Source organism: Plectropomus leopardus, chromosome 4 (assembly GCF_008729295.1).
Source record: "Plectropomus leopardus isolate mb chromosome 4, YSFRI_Pleo_2.0, whole genome shotgun sequence".
In the NCBI taxonomy this organism is placed as follows: Eukaryota; Metazoa; Chordata; class Actinopteri; order Perciformes; family Serranidae; genus Plectropomus; species Plectropomus leopardus.
Window position 1 is genome coordinate 34,374,851 of NC_056466.1, and position 27,827 is coordinate 34,402,677.

Consider the following 27,827-nt stretch of genomic DNA (forward strand, 5'->3'; position numbering starts at 1 on the left):
ACCCATTGAAAAATTCAATTGAGACAATGGAACTGGAGGTGCTCAGTATGTAGTGTTACATAAAAAGTACTCAGTTGATGGCCTGCACATCCACTGAAATAGTGTTACGTTTTCTGAGGACGTTGGTTTGTCCTCAAAGCCTTTTTTTGGTGATGTTTAAAGTGAAAACACACAGTGTGAAAAATACAAAGCGTATGTGAGATTAACAGTCTGCTCTCTTGTACCTCTGTCTCAAATCAATGACCCATTGTTTCATATATTACTAATGAATTTAGAGTGGTGTCACTGCCCCTGTTACACTGTTAAGTGCATACAGTGTGTGTGGTGCTAGAATTGAAAGCCAGACGGGAAGAACAACAGTAACTAAAGAGAGCAAGGCTTAGCACCGTATTAGTTATGAAAACAGCATGTCCAACTTGTTGAAGAGGGCATGCTAGAGCTTGTAGAAACGCATCACCCCTACTTTGATCTTTTGGACTGACTGCCAGGGATGAAGTGATGGAGCACCACTGGACAGATGAAGGGATGAGGGGTGAGGGAGGTGATGGTCGGGGGGGGGGGTGGAGAAAACAAAACAAAAAAAGAGGCACGCTGCTGGCTGTTTAGTGCAGCACCTTTGCTCTGGGAGTGAGGGAGAGAAAAGAAGAGAATGGCGACACTCACCTCCTTGCTTACTCCTGTCAAGATAGATGGAGACCCTTCTGGCCAGACCTGCGAGCAGGGGAGGGAGCAAATGGAAGGGAAGGAGGAGGAGGAGGAGGGCAGGGAGGAAGGAGAGCGGGAACGCAACAAAGCAAGCAACACATTAGCAAGGACCCCCCCCTCTGCATGCAGACCCACATAATTGCACGCACACTTAAAAGTATGACTTCATGAGTGTACTTGACATGCATTCAAACAGAAGAGGGATGAACAAGGCTGCCATTTCCCAGCGTGCCACCTCCCAAATGACTAACAGTGATATGGTGGAATCAAAGAGCGAGAGAGGCTGGCAGAGAGGCATGAGCTGACTTGCTGCTTCTGCATTACAAACAGGAGCAGTGGAAGCTGCACACAGTCCCTAATCTCTATAAACACATATCTACTTATGAATGCAAAATCTGTAGGCAACCGGGCAAGATTTTGTATCTGAAGCGTTCTGCTGTCTGTTTCTGTAGTCAGAGTTGTATTGACCAATCCTGTTTGAGCAGGCTTTGGTTGCATGCAGGAGAGCACAAGAGGTGGACGCATATCGGCTATCCTCTGACAATGATTTAGCTTTTTATTAGATTAGATTAAAACCATTAAGCATTACTTATTCAATACACGCCTCAAATCCATCGTTAGTATTACTGGAACTGCATCCTTTCCTACCTCTCTGACAGACATCAATTCATCTCTATCCATATCTGCAAATCACACATAGTTCCTGGCACACATGGTGTCCCCCAAGGGTCTATACTTAATCTCCTCCTTTTCATTTTCTACAGCTACCCCCTCCGTCATGTTTTTATTCCATAGTTGACTCAATCAATTCTAATCTTTTTTTTTTTTCAATGTCTCTATTAACCTTATAAAACCTATGCAAATTGGTTGGATTTCTCTTAAAGTCATGGACAGAAGGCAATAAGCATCTTAAGAGGAAATAAACCAAAAATTAGTAAAAAGTACAAGAAAATTACCTGAAAATTAGTTTAAAAAATTAAAAAAACAGAGGAAAGTAATGTACGCCCCCAAAAACAAACAAGGAAATACTACTACTACTACTACTACTACTACTACTACTAATAATAATAATAATAACAACTATGTAACATAATTTTCAATACATCATAATTATGATTGGTAATTATGATATAATTTGTTATTTAAAATAATTTTCTAAATTAACTAATTTCTTGAAATTTGTGGGACATTTTTTAGAAAGTGCTTTTTGCCTTTTTTCTCCATGTCTGAAAGAATTCAAACCAAGGTTTAAATACTTTTGAAAGACGTCGCAATGCAGCACAAGAAAAATGATGTCTGGACAGGTTTTAAGGATAAAAGAATTGACCATTTCCTTTTAAATATACCACTGTCTATTCTAAAGCATCTTTGAGGACTCCGATATTGAGGTTCTATATATTCTTTTACTGCTTTTTTTATAAAGTCTACATTTACATGTCGTTATCTGTTGATCAAGATTAAATAGTTGACGAAATCTTTGCCTAGATATTTGTTATCCAGATACCTGCTGACTACAATGGAACTCTAAATATCTGCTTTTGCCCACAGAGGCCTGGCTATAAGTCGGATGATATCTGACCGAGGGCTGATGGGTCCTAGATTGCAGGCACCCAAACGTGCAGGACACAGAATCTCAAATCCCTTCAACACAGAGGATAGAGCAGGCAGGGTGAAGACACTGTGTATTTTTGTGCATTTGAATGAAAGTTTGAGCATGGTTGATAGTGAAAGGGACATACTTAAGTAATTTAACTGTGATGAAGGTGTGTATGATCAAATAAATCCATTAACCCTCTCAAAAGAAGTGACATGTGATTGCAAAATTTGTTGTTGTGGAGGTGTGCATTATCGGAAAACTGCTTGCTGCCTTGTTCAGCCTCTCTGGAGACGAGGGAAAAACACAAAACAATATCAAAGAACCAGCAAAGTAACAACAAGCCAGACAGACAGAGTCTACAGAGATGGCTCACTGATGAAAAACAGTACAAAAGCCTGTTATTGGACGATGGGGATGGGATGAGTGAGGACAGGTTGTGCAGGGACTGGTGTGTGTGAGTGAGAATGTGTGTGTGAGTGTGCCAGCATCTCCTTGAGAAACAGTCTTGTAGCAACAAGCTATAGAGGTAGAGCAGGTTTTTGGCAGCACAAAGACAGACTTGTGTAATATTTTATCGGGTTTTAAATTATTAATGCCTCTGAGGCAATGCTAAAAATCTAAAAATTTCAAAACACAAGCATATAATTATTGTACTCAATCTAGAAGATGTTCTAAGCAATGGTAATGTTTCTGAAGTGATTCCTGGGCCAGGAGGCAGGGTGTGTGTGTGTGTGTGTGTGAATACAGTAAAGAAAACTGTGTGTGTGTGTGTGTGTGTGTGTGAGAGAGAGAGAGAGAGAGAGAGAGAGAGATAGATAGACTGTTTTGTTGCCAAGTTTAAAAAAATATTTGAACACCAACAAGTTATAGCTGGTCTCTTCAGTAAAACTTTTCCAGGAAAGATGTCGGTGGAGTGGCTGTTTGTATTAAAATTGATGCCTCCGCTGTAGTCTGAATGCATAGGTGACAGAGCGTCTGTCACTAACGACACATCCAGGATAACACGCACACCATTAAATGTTAAAGTCTTAGTGAAAACAAGGCTGTGGCTCGCTGCGGGAGAGTCCTCCGCAGGGGAAGAGTCTCTCAGGGTGATTTGTGTTGTGAGAGTCAGACAGACAGTGATGCTAGTTAAGTGTGTCGCCTCTCTGCAGGTCCCCACAGAGCTCCGGTGACTCAGTGGCATTGTAATAATGGAGACACTATGTGCATGCAGTGTGCGGTCCACACCTCTGCACAGGTATCTAGTCAGCTGCTGAGTCACTCATCCTGACAGCTCTGCTCTCGCTGTTACCAATTAACTAAATATGTGTCTTATATATGTGTCTTCTATATATGAGATGTGCTGAATTTGTTTACATACACAATGCTGGCTTCACGTGTGCTCATGCTAAAACGCTGGGCTACAGGTCATTTAAAACATTTTTACAAAACAGACAAAAGTGTGGTAGTTAATTACTGCAACTGAATTCAGAGCAACACTAAATCATTACTACAGCTGTCACCGTTTCCTGAAAAATCTCCCTGACCCAGAGCTGACGACTGAGAAACGCCTGAGGCAGACAGATAGAGAGAGAGAGAGAGAGAGAGAGAGAGAGAGAGACAGAGAGAGAGAGGGAGAGGGAGAGAGGGAGAGGGGGAGAGAGGGAGGGTAACCTGGTACATCACAGAAATGTGTGGATGTCTCTGACAAACATGTCCTGTGGGTGTCAGGCCTACTTCAAATATTTGCAAATAACTCTGCCTCACAAATTATGGAAGTGTGTCAAAACTGAAGGTAAACATGGCAGCAAATCCACCAACACCCATGGTCCAAAATGATTTATGACAGTGATAATCAACTTACGGGTCGCAGACCAAATCTGGCCGTTGATAGGGTGCTGTGTGGCCCCCCAAACCATTTTCTAATTCACAATTAAAATAAATTGATTCACACTGGGAAATAGTTTTGTACTTTTAGTATACATGTGTGAGAAATGCCTTGAAATCCAAGAAATGTCCTAAAATTCTAGAAACGTCCTACAATCTGAGAAATGTCCTAAAATCCTAGAAATTTCCTAAAGTCCAAGAAATGCCCTAACATCCCAGAAATGCACTAAAAAAATCCTAGAAACATCCCAAAATACCAGAACGTTCTAAAAAAAATCCTTGGAATGTCCTAGAATTGTAGAAACGTCCTAAAATCCTAGAAATGTTCTAAAATCTTGGAAATGTCCAAAGGTACTAGAAAAGTTCTCAAATCTGAGAAATGTCCTTAAGTCGGAGAAACATCCTAAAATCGTAGAAATGTACTAAAATCTTGAAACATCTTTAAATCACAGAAATACCCTAACATCACAGAAATGTGTAAGCAGAGAATGATAAATGATCTACCATTTCTTTTTATTTATTTCGTGCTCTTAAATAAACTTTGGATGCAGACCTCCAACCACGTTAAACTTTCCTCCAGCTGTGTCAGATATGACAGATATATGATGGATATGGCACATAAAACAGGGTGAGACAGATGAGACTGACAGCTGCCTTTAAGTTAGAGTGACATTAGTTTTGACTGATGGAACTAAATTCAGACTCCTGACTCGCAGTCCGAAACCTCCAACCAACCTGGCAGAAACTATCTACAGCAATGTGGGAGAAGAGTTCAGCTCTGGTTCCACATTTCAATTCCATCAGGTCACATCAGTTATGATAAAAATACTGTGTGTACTATGTGTGACATACTGTCCTGGATTTAGTTTGGTGGTCTAGCCTGTGTGTGCTCACACATACTGACAAAGATCTGGTTCTTACCACCTGTGTGTGTATAAGACTGTGCTGTGCTGTTTTTGACAATTCTTCACATTACTTAAAATGTCCTTGTGCAATTTATGAATCAAAATGTGTTACTTTATTAAAAGCACACATCACATTGCTGTGAGTGAGCATAATATTTGATACTCTTACTGGGTTTGATGAGGCTGCTGATCTCTTCCAGTAACTTCATGGTGACTGTGCCATGATGTTTCATCTATTTAGTTTAAAACACCTATCTTTGACTAATGCACTTTAAAACTAATCTTTACTTTATGAAATTACATTTTTGTAGAGACTTCATAAAGCAATTAAAAGATTACCTATGTAACTTTTAAAAAGGAGGAAGAAAATTCTTCTTGCAAATGAAAAGTTGAAGTCATAAGCATGAAACTCACCATTTTTAAGTCAAAACACTTGTGGATTGGAGGGCTGGAGCTGGACTCGGTCTGTATTATTCTTAGTTTATGTTGAGCTAATGTGAGCAAACTTAACACCGCTGTCTAACTGAGCTCACTGACTCGATGACTCTTTTCTACTTGTGCTAATGTACGTCTAGCATGTACCAGAGATGAAACCAAGTCAGTGTTTTTTAAGTCCAAAGTAAGTCTGAAGACTTTGCACTCAAGTACAAAGTCGAGCCCAAAGTCAACATGGGCAATCACAAGTCACGTCCAAAGTCAAGACTGAAAAGCCCCGAGTCAAGTTCAAAGTCAACTGAGGCAAGCCCCAAGTCGAGTCCCAAGTCAAGACTGAATAGCCTTAAGTCAAGTCCAAAGTCAAGAGAGGAAAGTCCTAAGTTGAGTCCCAAGTCAAGTCCCAAGTCAGAACCCAAGGCAAGACTGTCAAGTTTCAAGTCAAAATTGAAAAGCCCCAAGTCAAGTGCAAAGTCCTGACTGAAAAGCCCCAAGTCAAGTCCAATGTCAAAAGAGTCAGTTCCAAGTCAGGACCCATGTCAAGACTGATAAGTCCCAAGTCAAGTCAAAAGTCAAGACTGACAAGCCTTAAGTGAATTCCCAAATCAGGACTGACAAACCCTAAGTAAAGTCCCAAGTCAAAACTGACAGGCCCCAAGTCAAGTCCAAAATCATGAGGGCCAAGTCCCAAGTCAAGTCCAAGGTCAGGACCCAAGCCATGACTGACAAGTCTCAATTAAAAACTGACAAGCACCAAGTCAAGACTGAAAAGCCCAAAGTCAAGAGAGGCAAGTCCCAAGTATAAACTCAAGCCAAGCCTGACAAGGCTCAAGTCAAGTATCCAAGTCAAATCAAAAATCATAAACTTCAACTTCCAAGTCTTCAATAATAAAATATTATATAATTTATTAGTAATATAATATTAATAGGTGTGCATGTGAGTGTGAAAGGTTGTTTGTCTATATGTGTCGGCCCTGCGATAGTCTGGCGACCTGTCCAGGGTGTACCCTGCCTTACTCCCAATGACAGCTGGGATTGGCTTCAGCCCCCCGCGACCCTTGCGAGGACAAGAGGTTGCAGAAAATGCATGAATGAATGAATAATATTAATAAAATATTATACAATTTTAACAGACAAAAATATATTAAAACGTTCAAAAACGAGGCGCCTGGTGGCTCAGTGGATAGAGCGGCGCCCCATGTACAGAGGCTATGTCCTCAGCGCCGCGGCTGAGGGCTCGAATCCGGCCTCGGCCCTTTGCTACATGTCTCCCCCTCTCTCTTTCCCCCTTTCACACTCACACTGTCCTGTCAATTAGAGGCAATAAAAGCCCCCAAAAATAAATCTATAATAAATCTTTAAAAAAAAAAAAGTTCAAAAACAAGGAATGAGTTTTAAATTTTACACTTATTTGTTGAATCAAATGTGTCTTCATCTGAAACTTTTTATCTGCATATTTTGCATATTGCGGTTCGTTTTTTGTTGATGACTGGGTAGTTTTTCTACGTGAATGAAATTATTTTGGTATCATTACTTCCAAGTCGCACTCAGTAGCATATTGGAAGTTCTTTATGGTTCTCTACTTCAGCTTGATTTGATGCTGTCAGATTGGTTCAAACAAAGTAGATTTGGGAAATTAAGTGGTGACTTGCTGGAAGTGAAAACCGTTAACATTAGTTAACTCAGGAAATGAACGGAAATGAATGGATTTGTTGCACAATTCTATAACAACTTTTTCATCTTCGGGGAAAGGTGGCAAGTACTTCTGAGTCAAAAGGTTTAAGCCCAAGTGAAGTCACAAGTCACTGATGTTGAAATCCAAGTACAGTTGCAAGTCCTTTTTTGATTTTGACAAGTCAAGTCTAAAGTCATTAAAGCAACAGAAGATAAAAATGGGATGTTAAAGTATTTTAGTCTTGTGCTTTACTTTACCACATAAAGTACCTCATCTTAGGGTTTTTGCCGCCCAAGAAAAAAATTAAATACCTTAATCACTCTTTGCAAACCTGGCTGCTCTGTAGGTGGGGAGGTGTGGAAGTATAACTGGGAGATGTTGACAGTTGGCAAGTTACTACAGGAGGTGCTGTGGGAGTATGGGTAGGTGGATGGGGGCAGATAGTAAAATAGAGCGTTGATCTTTACTGTGAGCGCTGCTGGTGGGCTGACCTCTGGTGGTGGGCAGCATGTCTGAAAGGCCCTGCCACGCTGTTACCATCTCTGGATTCTTCTGGTCGGCAAAGTTCTTCCAGATACGTAACGCTCCATCGTCTGCAGAAAGGGGAAGGGAGGGGATAAAGAGAGAAAGATACAGAGAAGGGAGTAAAAAGTGAGGGCCAGTAGAAAAACATGGATATTGGGAAGCAAAGGCTGAAGCCAGAAGCGACACATACCCAACACTCAAAGGATATTACTACATGGGCTTGGTACTGTTTTGGAAAACCCTTGACTGTAAACACAGTTCATTGCTGCATCTACAAATGCAAGGTCAGACTCTACCATGCAAGGTGAATGCCAGATATCAACAACTTCCAGGAACGCCACTATTTCTCTGGGCTCGGGCTCATCTGAGATGAGACTGACACAGGAAAAGTGCGCTGTCGTCTGAGGAGTCCACATTTCAAATAGTTTTTTTTGGAAATCATGGACTTCGTGTCCTCTCAGCTAAAGAGAAAAAAAACCATACAGAGTATTCCCAGCACAATGTTCAAAAGTCAGCATCTGTGATGTTATGGGGAGGTGTTAGTGTCAATGGAATCATCGATAACTTGACATCTGTAAAGGCACCATGAATGCTAAAACTGACATACAGGTTTTGGAGCAACATATGCTGTCATCCAGACAACCTCTTTTTCAGGGACATCCCTGCTCATCTTCCTTGAGGGTCCATGAACAGAGGGATGTTGCATGTTGTAAAGCCTGCTGACGGAAATTGTGATTTTTATTACTGGGCTTCATAAGTAAAACTGAATCGAATTCTGCACTAGGCTTTAGCGGTATCATAGTATTACTGTATACCAGGGTATTTAGAGATCCCGAAGGTATGTTTTTCAATACCATCAACGCCCCTCTTCCAATTAAACTAATTGCATGTTGTGCACAGCACGCACCACCAAAGCTCAGTCTCTGGTCTCTACTAGAGGAACAGGGAGCTGAGCTGAAAGAAACAGCGACACTTAGTGGTAGAGGGAGAAGTTAACTGACTGTAAATAGCGAGTGGCAAGCAGGCAGAGAGAGACCGTGGGTAATAACATGTTGTTTACAACTCTGTGAATTAAGGATTTATTTGGACCAAACTAGAGCTGGTGATTGTTGGAACAGTGAACATACTAACTGGATTACTAGTGAGAAACTCACCGTAACAAAGAATGTAACGGTCAGTTTTATTTTGTTGAAATTAAGCCTCATCAGTCTTCTGTGACTGAGAGAGAGTTAAATTTAAAAGGTTTATAGTTGTGTTTCTCTGTCTAAATAGGAGAACAGGTGTGAAAATATTACTTTTCTTTACATTTTGTGGGTTTCTATCATGTATTCATTTGTTTGAGAAGCTGAAAGTAAGTACGACACTCACCATTGGAGGGTGCAGGTGTACTGTGTACCCAAGTGTAATTTCAGGAAGGTATGAAGTATTACAAACAGCCCATGCCTGTTCTGCACGTGTAACAACAGTGTGGCTTCATAGTAAATTAGTGTGTGCTAGTGAGGAGTAAAGGCTGAGGCCAGAGGCAGCCGCAGCACACCTACCCAGCACTCATTTGTATTCTTAATGGATTTTTTGGAAGTGTGTGTTGAACTGTACAGGAGATTTGACAAAAACCTTGAAGACTTTTTCCAAACATGCAATGCGCAGCATGACTTGAAAATAAACACACACCTCTCAAAAAAATCAATAGAGAACGTAGAGCATCATCTTAAAAGGCTCTTTGCCTGAGAGCGTGTTGTCAGTGTGAAACAAAGTGAGGCAGGAGTCTCGAACCCTAAAAACCTGTCGGAACAGCGCAGCTAAAACACAGAGCTGAACATAAAACAAGTCCATGCACTCTTATGAGAGCGCTATTACATCCCATAAAGGGTTCCTCATGTTTTACATTCTGCGTTTCACCTTTTTAATGCTGTATATATTTCTATTATAACAAATGTCCTCCCTGATATCCTTCACAGTATGACAGATGGAAAACAGCTGAATGAGTGAACATTACATTTTGATGAGATAGAATCTAAATGTATTGTTCCTTGAGCTTTAACAGGTTTTTGGGGAGGTGTGCAATGAAAGACGGCATTCATTTTTTTTTTTAGTTTAATGTTGCACTGCTGAGACTAAACAAAATGAATGTGTGTTTCTGTGTGCCTGTTAATACAGCGCTGTTGTCTACTGTTCCTCTGGGTTATGAAGATAAAGCCACGGAGGGTAATTGCTTTGTTCTGTTGATGAATGATGATGAATACACATGATCACTCAGTGTGTGTGTGTGTGTTTGTGGGGGTAAGAGTCAAGTGTTTAAGGCTCGTTGCTGCTACAAATGAGTCTCATTGAGATTTGCACTGTGCTGGTGGGCGTTAACACTTAGCAGCTCACTCAAGGAAAATGTTACTAATTTCTTGAGTTTTTAATGTGTGTGGTGCTGTGAGTCTTGTGTGTGTGTGTGTTTCAAACCTGTTGCAGTGAGCAGTAATGAGCAGTCGTGTCCGTTCAGGTACTCCATGGCTGTGATGCGAGTGTAACGAGGGTTTCCATTGTAGAAGTAGTCCAGCCTCTCGCCCTTCTCCCAGTCCCAGAAACTAAAGCAAAAACACACATACATGCACACAACAGTCATTGGATTAGTTTTATATCTATCAAGTCTGTAACTGAAAAATATGCACAACACTTTTAAAGTGATAGTTCCATTTTTTTAAAAGTGGGGTTCTATGATGTACTTATCCATAGTCAGTGTATTACATAGAGTAGATGTCAATCGGTGCAACCCTAGTTCGGAGAAGCAAGCTGGAGTCACACACAGAAGCTAAGCAATGTACAGCTGTGGATAGACCTATTTTAGCCACCTAAAAAAAGTCCCACCTAAAAAATCAATAACAGTTTAAGCGTAGGCTATATTTTGAATATTTTCACTGTTTTACCTTTCTGTCAGACAGCAATTTCTGACGGGAAAATGAAGCTCTTATATTGTTCTCTTCAGAGCCAGACTCCATTGAGAAAAAGTGATTTTACGTTGCTGAACTCAGGAGCTGCTGATTTACAGCTGCTCCAATCAGTTACTTTATTTGTGTTGTGTGTGACTTTGGTGTTTAAAAGGGTTAGTTTGGATTCACCAAAGTCACACGATAACTCAAACTAACTAACCGATCAAGTCAGTGGTAGACCAGCAACTCCCATGTTCTGCGAGCTAAAATGACTGTTTTTATCAATGGAGCCTGTTGGCTTGGACGAGAGCATAAATGGGCTATGCCTAGATGGGACTGAAGCCATTCAGTGCGTTTACATGATGTTAGAAAATGTTGAATTATTGTGCCAGTCTGACTAAAACTGGATGTTAAAATACATGTAAACATGTTAGTCTGACTGAAGTTGTACTAAGTCAAATTTCTCAAAGTCGTACAAGTACACCTAGATAATACAGTTGGAGGTTGATTCACTCTTTTGTTTTTACGCCTCAGTTGGACCTGAACTGGACCAGGTGTTCTGCACATGCTCTGTAGTCCCTGCACTGGGTTTTCTACTCATAAGTCAAACAGTAAAACTTCACAGAAGAAACCAAGGAGAAAAAAAGAAAAGAAAAAAAAACAAAAAACAAGGTACCAAGTAGAGCTTTTAGTATAGGGATGCACAATATTGGATTTTTTGCTGCTATCCAATATGCTGATATATAACAACTCATTTTGCTGATAACCAAAACCAATAAAGCACTTTTTTACCCACCTAATTTTAGTGATTATCTCTCCTCTCGTGGAATTAACATCATATATTGCATACTTTTATTGCGATGTTCCACCAGCAGATGGAGACATAAAATTAAAATGCTTTTTTAACAAAAATACTTCAACTCGGGGTTGATGTTTAGTACTTGTTCACTTGTCAATAAAAATAAAAATATCGGTTTGTGATATCGGCAGAAATCATCATTTTGGCCGATTCTGATATTCAATTTAAAGCCAATACCTGCCGATACCGATGACTCGCCGATATTATTGTGCATCCCAAGTGAACTACATATGAAATGCACAGCAACGAAAATGTATACAAGTTTTCACCGTTCCACATACAACCCGTTTGCGGCTTGCTAAATTTTTTGGTATGTAACATAATAGATCAATCAGAAGAAGGTCCTACCGTGGTGAAGTTGCACATACTGCCGTCAATTAATGGATTTTCCCCCGGTGCTTGTATACTGGGACAGGGACAGTAGTCCAATTAAATGTCCTAATTGAGCTCCACTCCACTCCACCGTAGCTCCACTTAACTGTACATGTAAACTTACTGAGTGACAGCTTTGGGCTGTCTGATAGAAAGATAAAGCAGTGAAAATATTCTGAATATGGTGTACACTTAAACTGAAAGTGTTTTTTTTTTTTTAAGGAGAACTTTTTCTGATGACTAAAATACATTTTGTTGCTGACCCTCTTCCACAGCAGCACATTGCTTAGCTTCTGTGTCAGACTCCAGCCTGCTTCTCCAAACTGAACACATGCTGACCGTCATCTATTGTATGTTATACACTGACTATGGATAAGTACCCATACAACCCTCTTAAAAAAAGTCTGGACTATCCCCTTTAAGCTGATTTGCTCTTTCACTGTGTGTGTTCAGTCTCTGACCAGATGCTGTCCTTGTCAGCCACAGCGATGCACGTGTTGAAGGGGTGGAATTTCACAACAGATGGTACTCCAGGGTTGCGGTTGATGAATATTTGATCATCGAGACGGGAAACACCTGTAATGTGGGGCACAAGCCAGAATGGGAACAAGCGTAAAAGTAAGAGTATTTATGGGAAGTGGAAAATCACAGGTTTGATTCCTGCTGCATCCAATATGTACAGTGAGAGTCACTGGAAAAAAAGATCAACAAATTCATCTTTTCTACTGCTTTGAGGTTGGTATGTACTGGATGAGAACTGCAGGTATTGCTTCCAGGAAATAGCCACAACTTTACACTCTGACTCAAACACTGAAAAAGCTCTCATCACCTCCAACTTACTCTGCTTCTGTATATTACCAAGCTATCTGCCCCTGGACCATTTCTACCTACTAAAGATGTCAATATTTAAATATATTTTTAGTTTCTTTTTTTTTTTTTTTTTTTTTTTTTAAAAAAAGGCCTCAGTAATTTCCTCAGTCAGCTGGGCGCTGTAGTTTTTAGCACATAAATTGGACAATTGAAGCTGCGGATTGAGATATTTATTGTGCTGGTGAGTACTTCAGGCAGCAGGACAGTGTATATGGGACTAAGTCAGGTTTAACAACAGTGCCCATAATGATGGTAATGAAGGAGCATGTTGCCTGATGCAATGGTGACGCTCACTAATGTGACTGATGTGTGTTAGTGCACTAAGGTAACTAACTTTTATTACCTTGTTAGATTCCAACACTGCTCACCACTGAAATGTATCCACTGCATGGTGTCCTTAAATATTCAATTAGTACATAAGTGAGACTTAAAGTGACTGTAATCTTTATTAATGAATGTCTTTTAAATGTGGAGAAGTGAATGAGTGAATAGGGGAGTGACAGATGCCAGCCACAGTGTGGATGTGTATGTGTGTGCTTACTTCTGATAGATATTAAAAAAAATATATATATCAAATTCTTGTAAATTAAGCACGCTCTGAGTGTTTGTTGTTAGAAGATGTATTCTGTAATTAGGATGAAACTTTGATGAGGCCAGTGGGGAAACAGAGTATCTGTAGCTGCAAATAGGACAGAACAGAACAGAGAGAAAACAGGACAGAAATAAATAGCAACTAGGCCTTTATTACAGAATCTAAAACTAGAACATGCTGGAATGAATGAGTCAGTGCATGAAAAAGAAAGTATTACAGCCCTACTCGTGTACAAAGGAACAATAGCTGGCCTTGAGGCAAAGCAAGAAAAACAAGTGAAACATATGGCCGTCTATGGAAGGAGAGAAAAGTCTGGTAGTGCACCCCCTTGGCTGATTTCAATGGAGTATAACACAGTGCCAATGCACAAATGCAGCTGAGAAGTTCACCGCCTCACCATATGTTGTCATGGCAACAAAACATGTCGGCTCATAAACCTGTCCTTGGCTACCTGAGCGCACTCTCGAGAGCGCCATGATGAGATGGAAAAGAATGAGGAAAAATCCATCATGTATTCATCGCAGATGCGGCTAGAAAACATGTAGTCGGAGGGAAAAGTAGATACGAGGAGGCCTTCGGTTAAAAGATGAGCGGGATCATTGTCATTGATTTGCTTTTGTTTGTGCTGTTTGACGGCACATTTGATACGTAGCTACTGTAAAAAATCTGAAACCACCCCGAGGACTTCAGAAGTGCCTGATGATGAGTGAACATTTTGCATCACAGAGAAAAGAAAAACAAGTGAAATCGGGTTTACAAGCCAAAATATTTCTTTAGCACATGTTGTCTTCTCTTATTTCTAGCTCTCCTGCCTCCGTTTTGCCTCCTCCATCCTCCTCTCCCTCCATCCCACTCTCCCTCCTCCTCCTCTCATCTTGTTTTTCTCTGGAGGAAACAGACTGAATGAGGGCAACCCTACTACTTCTCTCTCTCTTTCAAAAACTCGGAGTATAGAGGGGAATTCAATGATTTAGCGAGCAGTCAGAAAGACAGGGTGTGCGGGAGTGAGCCTCAGCTCTGATGCCAATCCACTCTTGACTCTATATGTGTGTGTGTGTGTGTGTGTGTGTGTGTGGATGGGGCTACCAATGACGTTGGGAGTGTTAGCTATTCTGTTTGAGAAAGCTCTGACTTCACTCGGGGAGCCTGTGTGTATGGGCTCTATGATGTGTGGGTTTGTGTGTGTGAGTTCGAGTGTGTGCGCGAGGGGAGTCCTGTGACTCATAAGGGGGTTGTTTCTGACTATGGATTGGTTTCAATCAATCTTCTTTCATCACTGAAGATCATCTGTGCACTTGCTCACATGTCTGAAACAAAGCTGCTCGATCTGTAGCCCATCTCAGTCTGTTCTTTTTTTGGACAGTCTGGATTCCACTCAGATTTTGCCCTCATCGAGGTTAAAAAATAAGTTATTAATAAAATATCAGTGCTTATGCTGTGATCTCAGTGCTGCATTTGACACTGCTGGTCCGAGTGATAATCTTATTATCACTCGGACTGAATCTCTTTCATGTCCATCAGTTAGTGGATCAACCTGGCATATGACGTGCCTCAAAGTTTGATTCTAGGACCTCTAACTGTTGACAAAAAAAATTCACTTTGCAACACACATTGCTAAATAAAGAAATGTGGTTGGGCCACCATTGCCTGAAGTTCAAAAAATAAAACATAGAATAAATGTTTAGGACTGTATAAAATGTTTTTATCTTCCTTCAAAGCTTGTCATCATCAGGCCCTCTAAAATAAAAAACAAAACAAAAAAAAGAACAAAATCCTTATTTTGAATAAGAATGAGTTTGTGTTTTTACAATAACAGTGTTAGAGCTCAAAGTAGATTTTCTTTTTTTAAATCATAAAAATGGAATTTAAGATTGCTCTTAGACAGCCCTGTTAACAGAGATGTATGCCTCCCTTTGTGTGATGCAACAAAGTTGAGTTTTTTTTTAACAAGATTTACAAGGCAGTTAAGCTAGTCTTGGTTATCGTTGAATTTTTCAATGAAAAAAATCAACCTGGCATGTGGCAAGCCACTTGTTCAAGTTTTTGCCTATTTCATTATTTGTTATTTTATTTTCTCATGCTTATCTGACTTTGTCATTTGTAATTTTGATGCTCTGTGCACATGTGGATCATTTTGATTTGCCTTTTTATGTATGAAATGTGCTCATTAAATTGACCCCCCTTGACTTTAATCAGATATGACACGTAATGTAAATGTGATAAAAGCCTGGGATGACATATTGATGATCGACTTAATCTAAATTCAAGTAATTAGGTAGCATACTGTATGTGTAGACTAACTCTGCTTTTGAAGGTGCAGTGTGAACGATTGAGTGACATCTAGTGGTCAGGTTGCAGATTGCAACTAACTAAATATCTCTCCACTCACCCCTCCATGTAAAAGCACAAATGGCCCTCTCTAAAGCCAGTGTTTGATTTGTCCATTTTCGGCTACCGTAGAAACATGACGGTGCAGCGTGGTGGACTCCATGATCAAAAACACAGTCCTTTAAACTAATGAAAGCATAGTTATGAATATTATATACCATTTCTGCCAATAGATTCTGCTTAATCCTACACATTACAGTCCAAGGTTCCTTTAACTGGTATATAGGTACGACTCTTCCTGCCAGACAGAAATATTAAATATAAATGGCTCTGTGTTTGCAAGAGTTCCAGCTTGATTTTCATATCCGTCTTTTGTCGATTTCTTGGTGTAAAATTTCTAAATACTTTTAGAATAATACTAAATATAACTTCAGTCTACTATTTCTATAACAATGTGGGGGAAACAATGACTGTAAAGATGATTAATATCTGCCTAAATGATGTCTATTTGTGGCTTTATTATAACAAGCAGATGGTATTCCTAAAATAATGTGCATATGCATAATTATCTGTGAGAGTGTGTGTCACTAACCCCTTTGTGTGATGCTTCGACTCTGCCTTCTGACGCGAGTGTTTCTCAGGAACCTCCACTGCCGCTCCATCCTTACCTGGCTCTCCAGGTCATGCTCCTCTGGGATCTGAAAGAGAGATATTCCCTGGATTACTCCATATGGAACTTCTTGAGGAAAGATTGTACTTGTATGGTTCAAATAAAATGCACACTAAGTGAAAATACAGAAATAAGGATGTACAAGACATTAACTGTTTCTGGATGGGTCAAGTAACCCTCCCTGAAACATCGTCTCCAAACATGATGTTAATTTAGAAAATTAAGAGAACATTGAAATGTCTGAGTAAATGCCAGAGGCTGAAGCCAATGGACATTTGAGGTGCACACATTGTTTAAATGTACTCCATGGACAAATACATAAAAGTTTTTCAGTTGCTGCAGCAAATATGGCAGATACCCAGACCCTTTTGATGTTGCTCCTCTCCTCATTTTCCTGTCATTCAGTCCAGATTTCCCCCTACAGAGCTCTCAACCCTTTCTCTCAATCTCTCTCTTCCTTCTCTACTGCGAGAGCCAGAACTCTTCTCTGGATAAGTAGTGCTCATCACTGGGGGGTCTCTCACCTATCCTCCCAAAAATCAAGTGAATTTCTGTACATAAATTTCTTGTAGTGGGGGTTAAGAACAGTGTGTGATGAGGAATAAAGTGGAAGTAAAAGAGCTTAATTGCAAAATGTAAGAAAGATAAAAAGAAAATGAAAAACAAACTAGAATTACTGCCTTGTGGTTGTATGCCTTCACAAACCAGTCAAGCTGCAGTTATAGTTTACATCCATGTCTGTAAAAACATGGATACTTCACACATATCTTCCCCCCAGCAGCACAGAAGATCTCTACAATTAGCAGGGTTTACAAATTAGTATCAACAAGTCAGTATCTTACCAAATGTTCCCCCCTCTCTTCCTGAGATATGACATCGTAAAATTACCAGAAAAGAACATTATGATGTCGCAGTGAAGCTGACCTTTGACCTTCTGAATACATGATATCATTTCTCCTATTAACAGTTAATCCTTTAGTAAAAGTGAAGGTTTTTGCGAAATTTGAAGAAATTTTCTCAAGGTGTTTTTGAGATATCCTATTCAAAAACACCTTGTAACATTTTAACAAGAATGAGACGGACACAAGGTCACAGGGACCTTGACCTTTGACCACCAAATTCTAATCATTTCATCCTTGAGTAAAAGTGGATGTTTGTTCCAAATTTTAAGAAATTCCCTTTGTGTTTTTGTGACATCGTATTCAAAAGAATGAGACAGAAGAGGTCCCAGTGAGCTTGACCTTTGACTATCAAAATCTAATCACTTCATTGTTGAGTCCGAGTGGACGTTTGTGCCAAATTTGTTGAAATTCCTTTAAGGTGTTCTTGAGATATCAGGACATACATACCCAATCCGAAAACCTACTGCCTTAGTATAAAAACCTGACAGATTGTTTATTAGCCATACCACCAGGCTGATAGAATTTGTTTTCAGTACAGTATGTTTTTCTCTGCATGAATACATAAATGGACAGCAGACAATCATTGTAATGCATATCAGTGGTTTGTGAGGAGGGAGCCAAAGTGGGAGGTTCAGAGAAATCTGATAGCTGAGGGGGAAAAAAGCTGTTTGTGAAGCGTTTAGTCTTATTGGACAGTGACCTGACCCCGAGAGAACGAGCTGAAAGAGGTGATGATCAGGATGTGAGGGGTCAGAGATGATCTTTGCCCAAAGATGTTAATTCGTGACCTTTAAAGGTCTTTATGCTAAGCTAGGCTAACTACATCTGAGCTCCAGATCAATGCTAAATATGCAGGCACAAATTGATATTGATCTTCTAAATTCATTCTCGGAGAGAAAGCATGTTAGGGTATTTCTCAAAATATTGAAGTATTCCTTTAAGTCTTGGACCCTGGTTGTCAGAGCACAGGTCACAGTATGTTCTCAGACTGCACCATTGGGCTCATGGGGTCCCATTCACTTATATATGTGCAGAAATATTCTTACTATACGCACAAAATAAATGCACATGTTGGGTAATCGTTATTTGCAATCAGAAAAATGCCACACCCTCATTCCCTTATATAAGAACATACTTCCTAGCCCGATCTTTAATCTCTTGAATGTCCCTGGACATGTTTAAACTTAAACCTGACAGGATATCTGGGGGAGCGCTATTCCAGAGAATTTCCATACGCTATATAAATAATGGATACAGCTATTGTGACATCACCCATTGGTTTGTGGACGTTTTGAAGCCTCATGTTTGGCATTTTGAACATTGCCATCTTTGTTTTTTGGAGCCAGAAGAGACCATATTTAGGCTAGGCTAGGGTGGAGCTGTGGAGGTGCAAGAGAGCCACCCTCAAGTGAACATTCGATGAATTGCCGTTTTGGGCATTTTGATTGTGGCTTCATTTTTCAGCCATGGAGGTTGATGTTTGGGAATTACATAGCTGCAGCGAAACTTGTCTTGCCAACTGAAATTGACTGGGACACTCAGGTTTCAGAGCTGAATATTTTAATTGTGAAAATATGTGCCTGCTGTAATTAATGGGTGTGTTTTCATTTTCTATGACAGCCAGACCATTGTTTATGTGTTCTTGTGATGTGAGGCAGTTCTGAATTTGTTTACAGATTTTGAACGAAACATAGACTGTATAAATACTGGAAGTAGCTACTGTGATGTCATCCACTGGTTTTGAATCATGGAGTTTGGCATTTTAGCCATGACCATCTTCATTTTTTGGAGCCAGAAGTGACCATATTTGGATGAGAAGTTGGAGCTGTGAAGGAGCAAGGGCTGGATCTGACGCACAGACTGTGTTGGTACCTTGCAGACAGCCTGCCACTCCAGCGGCCCCACCCGTAAACAGGTGAAACCTTGGCCCTTTGTAAAATGTAAATGGGTGAGATATGTGCAAATTAACCATGTGCACTGTTTAAAATTAGCTATGAATACCAAAACTGTTTTTGTATCAGGCTGTAAACATGTTTATTTCTTCAGTAAATTTGGGCATTTTAACATAGGGGTCTATGGGGATTGACTCTGTTTTGGAGCCAGCCTCTAGTGGCCATAAGAGGAACTGCAGTTTTTGGCACTCCTGAGTTGGCTTCATTTTTCAGCCTTGTAGGTTGCCGCTTGGAACATAGACAGATCAGAATATATTAATGAATCCAACATTTGCGCGTAAAATATTCCAATGCATGTTTTAAGCACACATTTGTGTGCATGCACTGTTTGTGAATAAAGCCCATTGATAAAAAAAAAAAAAAAATCCTTGCCAATATGTCTCATAACACTACAGGGCTGATTACTTTCCCAACTACAATACTAAGTGAGGCTCATTTTGTATAGTTCACTTTATGCAGTCACATCTGATCCCATCTGTTGAACAGAGGGACAATATGAGAAATATTAACTTTATTAAGTCTTATGTAACAAAATGCCCCCAAAGATTTGGTCCCGGCTTTATTTTAATGACTCCCCTTGTAACATGACATTCAATATGCAGAATGTAATATAAGTTGATTTATGTCATTTTTCACTTTAAAATATTAAAATCATAAATTAAAAACTTCGGCTTTTCTATTATTATGCATATTTAATAGACTGATACATAAACAACAGAGTGTAAACAACAGAGAGAACCTGTAATTGTGTGTGTGTGTGTGTGTGTGTGTGTCTTTAAACAGTGGTTGCCCGTGTGTGCTTATTAAGCACATTTCTACAGCGAGGCCTCCCACACCCACTGAATGCTAAACAGTCTGACACACACACACACACACACACACACACACACACACACACACACACACACACACACACACACACACACACACACACACACACACACAGCTACAGTGCCATGTGACTCTACTACTACTGTGTGTAATCAATATTCCTCACTCTGCATTTGTTGCCTACAGGGAAACAACACACATTTAGCACCTCTGAGTGCAGATTGTGAATAAATCCATGTGTGTATGAGATGTTGTATGTACAGTGTGTTTCTGTGAGTGTGCAGTCACGTCAGGTTTATCTGCATATCATATCCACTGTCTATATTTATGCTTCCTGACCGAGTCTGAGAGGAGGCAGATTTAGCAGTTAGGCTGTGGTTGATGTATTCCCATAGCTCAGAGACAAGAGAGAGTGTGTGTGTGTGTGTGTGTGTGCAAGGTAAGAGCCAGCTGATACTGTGGTTCCCGGGGTTGTGGTCCTGCACTGTGTCAGCTGCTAATGTAACGTATAATGAGACCCTGAGGTAAAAAAAGAAAAGGAAAAAAAGTATGTGTTAAAAGAGAGAGACTCTTGCATATATTCTCCACAGAGCTCTAGACATTGTGGACATACATAAAAATTCCTAGTACACTACAAAGTATGTGGACACTCAAACTTTACATGTGATTGCTGAATTTTTTCCAAAAAAATGTTTAACGCAAGTGGTTGCAACAGCTGTATCAGACTCAACTTTTCGTCTTTGGGTATGTATGGAGCCCTTCTGGGGTCACATGCTAGAATAAAAACCTTTGACTCAGGGTTTGTCCATGAAAAAAACAATGCCATACTTATAATAAATACCAAATATGAATTTATTTTGGTATTGTTAGAAAGACAAAGTTCTTGTCTTTCATTCAAACCATTTCTGTTAGACATGAACTCTATAAATAAAACAGGCAAGGTCTTCCAAATGTGATACTTAAGCATTGTAAAAGCCTATCAACGCCAGCTACAATGGAAGATGTAGTTCCGTGCTTGAGAGATGAGATGTTGATAATTTGTTTTCACAAAAATTGATTTGCTCCATAAGTAAAAACTGGTGTTTAAAGATCCCATTTTCCCAAAGACTGCAATAGTTTACATGAGGGCAGAATTAAAAATGCTGTCAAAAATCAGTTTTTGAGATAACATTCTGAAATGTTACACATTTAATTTACCACGACAGCAAAAATTTGTTATTTTTTTCATGAACCTTGAAGATTTATCTAGCAAGAATTTGCAAGTATATGTTTACAGCACCGTTTACAGTCAAATTATTTATGCACTGTAGGCTCAATTTTTTTGATAAATCAAAAATCTGTGTAGATAATTTGCATGGGACAGTCTGAAGATGGCCTGTATCAAGTCTGGTGGAAGGAGATGGGTTGAATTAGTTTATAGTTTTTGATTTAAAACACAGTAATGAATTTCATAATCTGTCATCATAATAATAATCTTCATTTTTTAGCATTTAACAACATCCCTCTTTATTCTTCTCATGTTAAACATTTTTCAATTTTCTGATAATGTCTAACGTCTTTAAATCAGGGCTGTGTAGGTAAAATATAACCCAAAAATGTGATTTGAGGTGACAAGCTAACATAAAATATACATAAATACAGCTAGACTGATTAAGTTATTACATTATATTATAATAATTTTAGTTAATTGCCAAAATATCAATCATATCAATGTGTGTTTTGATTTGAGCCAGAAAATAAGTTTTTCTGTTTTGTTTAGTTTTTTTACATTTTCAAAGAATCGAGTTGGGGTGTTGTTTATTCATTTCACCCATATCCTCCTCCTGCTGATGTAACACTGTGTTCACACCGGAGACCGTAAATAAAGAGGGATGATGCGTCTCCACTTCCTCCTTCTGAACCAACGAGGTCTAGCCACGGCTGCAGACACGCTGTGTTTAGGCTTAGGGAAAGATGCCTGGGTCTTATACATATTGTCTTATAGTAAAGTGTGTGCGACGTGTACTGAAGTAAACAGACTGCAAGTCTGCATCTAGCCCCTTCAGAGCTCTCTCAGATCAGCACACTGGTCTCCTAACTGTCCCCATAATAACTAGTAAATCTGGTGAGGGTGCGTTCAGTTATTATGGTCCTAGTCTCCGGAACGAAGTCCCTTATGATATAACATGTACACCTAACTGTATTGTCTTTTAAAAGCAAGCTTAAGACCTTCCTGTTCACTCAGGCCTATGATTAATGAATGCTTTAACCTCTCTGTCTGTCTCTCGTTCCTTCCATCTCTCTCTAGGCGGGTTTACGTTAACCCTTAAATTGCTCAAATTAAAACTGCAAACGTAAAATACGTCTAATGGAAACGTCAATTTAGAAAAAACATTTCATCTCAAAATGTTTTTACTCCTGCATGAGGTGGTATTTCAGGCGATTTGAAAAAGTCATGTTTTGCAACACTGCAATGGAAACACTTTTTTGTCTTTTCTAGGTCACATGGTGCGCTTGCCAGTAGAAACCGACTCCCTCTGGCATGATGCAGCAGGCGCTACAAGAGGAAATGTAGTGTGGTACGGAAAGTTTTGTTTTCAGAAATGTTTTGGGAAATGCTGATTTGTTTTCTGAGATGTTTTGTCTTGGGGATGTTTTGTTTTCTCAATTGTTTTTGGGGGCCGGGGGATTGTGTTTTGTTTTCTGAGTTCTTTTGTTTTGGGGAAATTTTTTGATTTCTGAAATCTTTTTTTGGGGGGTGTTGGTGGATTGATGTAGTGTGTTGACCCTCAGGGCCACCGTACTTTAGAAACAAATATGATTGGCTCTCGCCTATTTGACCCTTGTATTGAACCGGAATAAATTTGCATGGACAGAGGTGTCCACATATTTTTGGTCAACTGTGTTACGAACCACTGCTCTTGCTCTCTTACTTAAATATGAACCTGTGGCTGTGGACATCTTTCTCTTTAATCACAGACCTTCACTCTCACATGCAGTCCTCACTGTCCTTGCTCCTCACACACCCCTAGAGATACACTTTCTCTCTCTCTCTCTCTCTCTCTCTCTCTCACACACACACACACACACACACACACACACACACACACACACACACACACACACACACACACACAGATTTTGCTCCCCTGCTGCTGACACAGTGATATGATAACCTGTGTGCAGACTTTGAGGCGTACTCACATACACACTGAGCTTTGTAATGGAGTGGAGTTTTATGGCAGCACTCAAAATTTTGCCAATGCAGCATTCTGATTCACGCTACGGCAAAAAACCCCTCTCCTCCTCCTCCTCCTGCTCTTCACTCACTCTTCCCCTCCAATTCTCTCTCTGCTCTTCATCACCTTTTGTTGCCACTTTGGCTCCATCTTTCTCTCCTCTTGTCTGCTCTTTATGAAATTTTGCTTCACTTTCAACACCTCACTTTTTCCTCTCCTCCTGCCTCTGTCTGCCTTGCGATGGATTCTCTCTCTTTCAAATATGTTATTATAATCATCGTTACTTTTTCTTTGCCGTGCGCTCCTCCATCTCGACTCCTCTTCTTGCCGCAAATGTCTTTGTGCGTAAATATTTTATTTTACTAAAATCAACTTTTCTCTCAGCCACTTTGTCTCTCATGCACTCTTGAATACTTTTCTTACTTATTTTTCTTCCTCCACTCCCAACACTTTCTGCTCTCCTCTGTTTGACCCTCGCGTTTGACTCTTTTTTAAAAATAATTCTCTCCTTCTCTGTTTAACCTCAACAAAACCTTTTTATTTTACTTCATATTTTTACAGAGAGGATAGCATGTTGATTATTTAACCCTGTGAAACCTGGATTGTGCTTGTGCTGCAATTCAGACACCTTTTACGAATTATCTAACCCTTTATTGGTTTGATTAAAAAAAAACACATGGGAAAAAAGGCAATGACCCACCTGGCAAGAAAGAAAAGAAATAAGTAGAAGTTGACAAAAAACTGACCTGAAAATGATTTGATTTTATTAAATTAAAAGAGAAAGATGTCCAGAAAACTATTATTTTTTAAATAAATACATAAATAACATATACGCATTACAAATTTCTGAAAATTTTCAGGTCATTTACTTGATTGATTGATTGATTGATTTCTACTCTCTGTTGCCCATTTTCAAGTAATTTTCTTGGAACTTTTTCCCCCCTTTATTTAATTATTTTTTGCTATTTTTTGGGCCATGTCCTATTATGTTCCTTATTGCCTTCTCCCCATGTTTTTGAAAGAAATCAAACCAAGTTGCTCAGTTTTCAAAGGGTTAAACACATAGTAGCCTGCTTTCAGCTTGCCATCAAAAATTCGGCACCGACTACTGTGTGGGGTTAACAGCTTCTTTTAATCTTGAATTTCACTCGGGAGGATGTTAAGTTATGGAGCTCAATTATTCAGTAAAGCCATCTTGTGCTAGCAGCAGGTAGTTTCTCACACTGTGATTGGTCCCTGGCCTGCTGTTTTCCATTGGACTCCATTACTCTCTAAAAGATGTTCAGTAGCACAGTTCGTGTACTCGGATGGCTCCGTCACTCCTGAAGCCGTTGTTAAATGCATGACAAATGTGCACCTGTGACACCGTTCCATATAAATATTTATGTGAAATCTGAAATTACCTGTCCGCTTTGTTGCCTAGCAACCACTCCAGGCTGCTGTTCAAGAACAAGACTAGAATCAAGAAGGAGTCAAAATAAAATATTGTTTTAGAATTGTTGATTAAGGAAAATTTGATTTGCTCTTTTACTTTTAATTCAATATTGTGTAAAAATATCTGCATTTTATTATAGTAGTAACTCATCTAAAATGTTGCTTTACAGAGTGAAAGGGCAGCCAGAAGTGGACCATATGTGGACAAGAGGTTGGAGCCATGGAGGTGCGGGAGCTGGATCTGACTCACAGAATGGCGACGCCTCACACACAACCTGTTGGGGTCAAAGTCGTAATGCTCCAGCGTGTAGGATTTAGGGGGATGTACTGCTAGAAATGGAACCAGGTCTGTTTGTTTTGCAGAGGGCACTTCTGTGGATAATTAGGCTCACGGTAAAAACTGATCATGTGGATCAAAAAAAGGTGAGCACACAATAGCATACAGTGGGCGAGCTGCCCGTCAGTGTCTGAGATACAGTCAGTATATTTACATGATGACAACAAAAGTGGAATTATTGCGTTAGTCCAACTAAATCTGGACTTTCAAAATACACGTAACCATGTTAGTCCGACTGAAATCAGACTATACTGACTTTCTCAAAATCAGACTGAACATATTTACATATTTGTATGAACGATCTAAGCGGCTAACTAACATTATCTCCAGCAGGTAGCAAACAGCCCGGTTTTATACATCAAAGTACTTCCATAAAAAATGAACCGGCACTGTGGGATGTGAGGACTGTAAAAAGGGCTGATTGATTGGAAAGAAAAGAAAGACGCTACCTTCATGACAGGCTGAGCGAAATACTTGGCGCTCCAATCGCAAAGCCCCGTCTGGAGGGCGGGACAGATGTAGTTCCTGTGACCACCTGGCTCGTCACCATCCTCAGCTGCCTGTACATACACACACACACACACACACACACACACACACACACACACACACACACACAAAATGTTAGCGGTACAAAAAGCCGAAGACAACAACCCTGCAGCTGCTACTTGCTAGTTAATTTTACCCACAATGCCTGAGTTACACACAAAGATCCAAGCACAAGGGTGATCCTCTACCTGCTCAGGTCCTTTGTCAAACATCTTGCGGGTGCGGGGGAACTGGTGGGAGTGGGGCGCCTGTCCTCCCAGTGTGGGGGTGTAGGGAGGCCGTGTGGCCGGCTGCTCTCTGGCGGGAGGTTTGGGCACCTCGTTAGTCAGACTGGAGCTGCTGGTGCTGGGCATGGGAGGAGAGCCGCTGGAGGGACACGGACATCAACATGAGGACAAGTAGCAGAACTTACCCGCCTTTTCATTCCCTTTGTGTCAACAGAAACAAGTAAGAAAACCCAGTTCATTTTAAATCTTTTATTCGTCATATGTCATTTAATATTTAGACATATCCGGGATTTAGTGTGATCATTTTATCATTACTTTTTGATGTTTGTCTTTTTTTTTTTTTTTTTTTTTACAGCTCCCTGTACCAAAGACTAGTGTCAAGAGCGCTCACCCCGCTGCAAAACTTCACTGCGCAGTATGACAGTTCCCCAAAAGCAAAGCTTTTAAACCTGGTCGCCCCCTGGTGTCTTACTACAGTATGGGTCATAAAGCCCACCCCTCCAAGTTAGTGAATGGACAAAGGCCAAACTAAAAACTCAAAGTACGTACATGCCAAATACATTTTTTACCAAAGATGGTTTCTGTCTCTGAAGATAGTTCTCATCACCCTGATGTTTGTTCAAGTGATAGTTTTTGTGATCAGTTTAGTTTTAATGAGTTATTCGATTCTGCAAAAAAGGGGATTTTCCACCATGACTTACACCTGTGACAACCGATCGGTGACTTTGTGCTCAATGGGTTGCTTACTATTGGTCAAAAGGGTGTTTTTGCGGGAATGCCCCCACCCCTGGACAGAACTACAGCGTAGACTCCATCTCTGAATGATGTCACTAGCACAAGATGGCAGCGGCTGTATCCAGACTTTTCTGTTTCACTTAAGAATTGTGGTGGTAAGTACACAGTCTATGCAAAAAGAAAAAAAAGACTTGAAGATATCTCAGTCAACTGAGGGCCCTCTGACCGATGATTTGAATCTCCGAATTTCAGAGGGCAGCCCTAAAAAAATTACATAAAGTGTTTTCAACATGTCTGCTACATGAGACGTACAAATGTAACATATCCATGGTTTGAAGACACACACAACATCTATTCTGGTGATTAGGTTGAGTTTTCTGTATATCTGAATAATCATGTGAGATGTGCCCTCACCCAGCCTGGTGGATGTGTGTGCCCTTGCTGGTGGGGCTGGCTGGTGCCGACTGGGTGAGCGATCCAGAGTCCAGGATCCTCTGAGGCCGAGCATTCATCGTCGCCTGTTAACAAAAAACTTTGGGTTAATTCTCTGCTTTTTAATCAAGTCATCCCACCAGAAAATAAGAGCTTTAAAAGGGAGGAGGGGACAATCATTCAGAAATTTTAAAGACACACCTGAGGACAGATCAGGATTAGAAGCAGAAAGCTAAAATCAGGTTACTCCTCTCACTATAACAGAGCGTAGAGTGCAGCTCTTTACAAAGTTTGCCTAAATTTCCAGAACTTTATCTCATTAGGTGGAGCGGGTAATATAACCTCTTCATTGTGAGTTGTCTAATGGCTGCTCACAAGGGAGGGGAAAACTTAATAAAGACAATAGAGGCAAAGCATCATTGATGAATAGCAGAGTTGTTGTTTACTCAAGCCAGGTGGAGAGAAAATTGTGCACGGTGTAAATCCAGTTAACACAGGCAAACACATTTTACTACCTTTGACTTGATTTCTATGCTAATTACAACATTGTGGCAAGTATCTTTTGTTTGTGTCTGTGTGTGAGTGTGTCTGAGAGTGAGGGGGAAAAGTTTTTAATGCAAAGTTTATACACATTCAATCCTCTGCATCTGTGATGGGGAAATGACATCAGTTAGGGGGGTTAGCTGTTAGCGCTTCATTTAGAGGTGATTGGAAATGAAACAAAACAGCAGTAAAAGCGGCTGAAAGGGTTATTATGGAAATAGCTCAGTCACTAATCTAAGTACCTTTTGTTTTCAAGCACAACAAGATCGATGTGATGAGATGGACATAAAAAGGAGAAGCAGATAAACAACTTGAGGATATGTTGATGTTTTTTGACCAAAAGATGATGG

General features: G+C 40.0%; 1 protein-coding gene across 1 annotated transcript in view; it reads right to left on the reverse strand.

Moving 5' to 3' along the window:
- The window catches only part of rptor (regulatory associated protein of MTOR, complex 1), a 248,178-nt gene that overhangs the window by 14,768 nt on the left and 205,583 nt on the right, over positions 1–27,827 (reverse strand). The window contains 8 exon segments of the mRNA XM_042484972.1: positions 664–711; positions 7,651–7,776; positions 10,160–10,284; positions 12,319–12,433; positions 16,240–16,345; positions 25,441–25,551; positions 25,729–25,906; positions 26,917–27,020. Of these exon segments, the coding sequence (XP_042340906.1) occupies positions 664–711; positions 7,651–7,776; positions 10,160–10,284; positions 12,319–12,433; positions 16,240–16,345; positions 25,441–25,551; positions 25,729–25,906; positions 26,917–27,020 (913 nt within the window).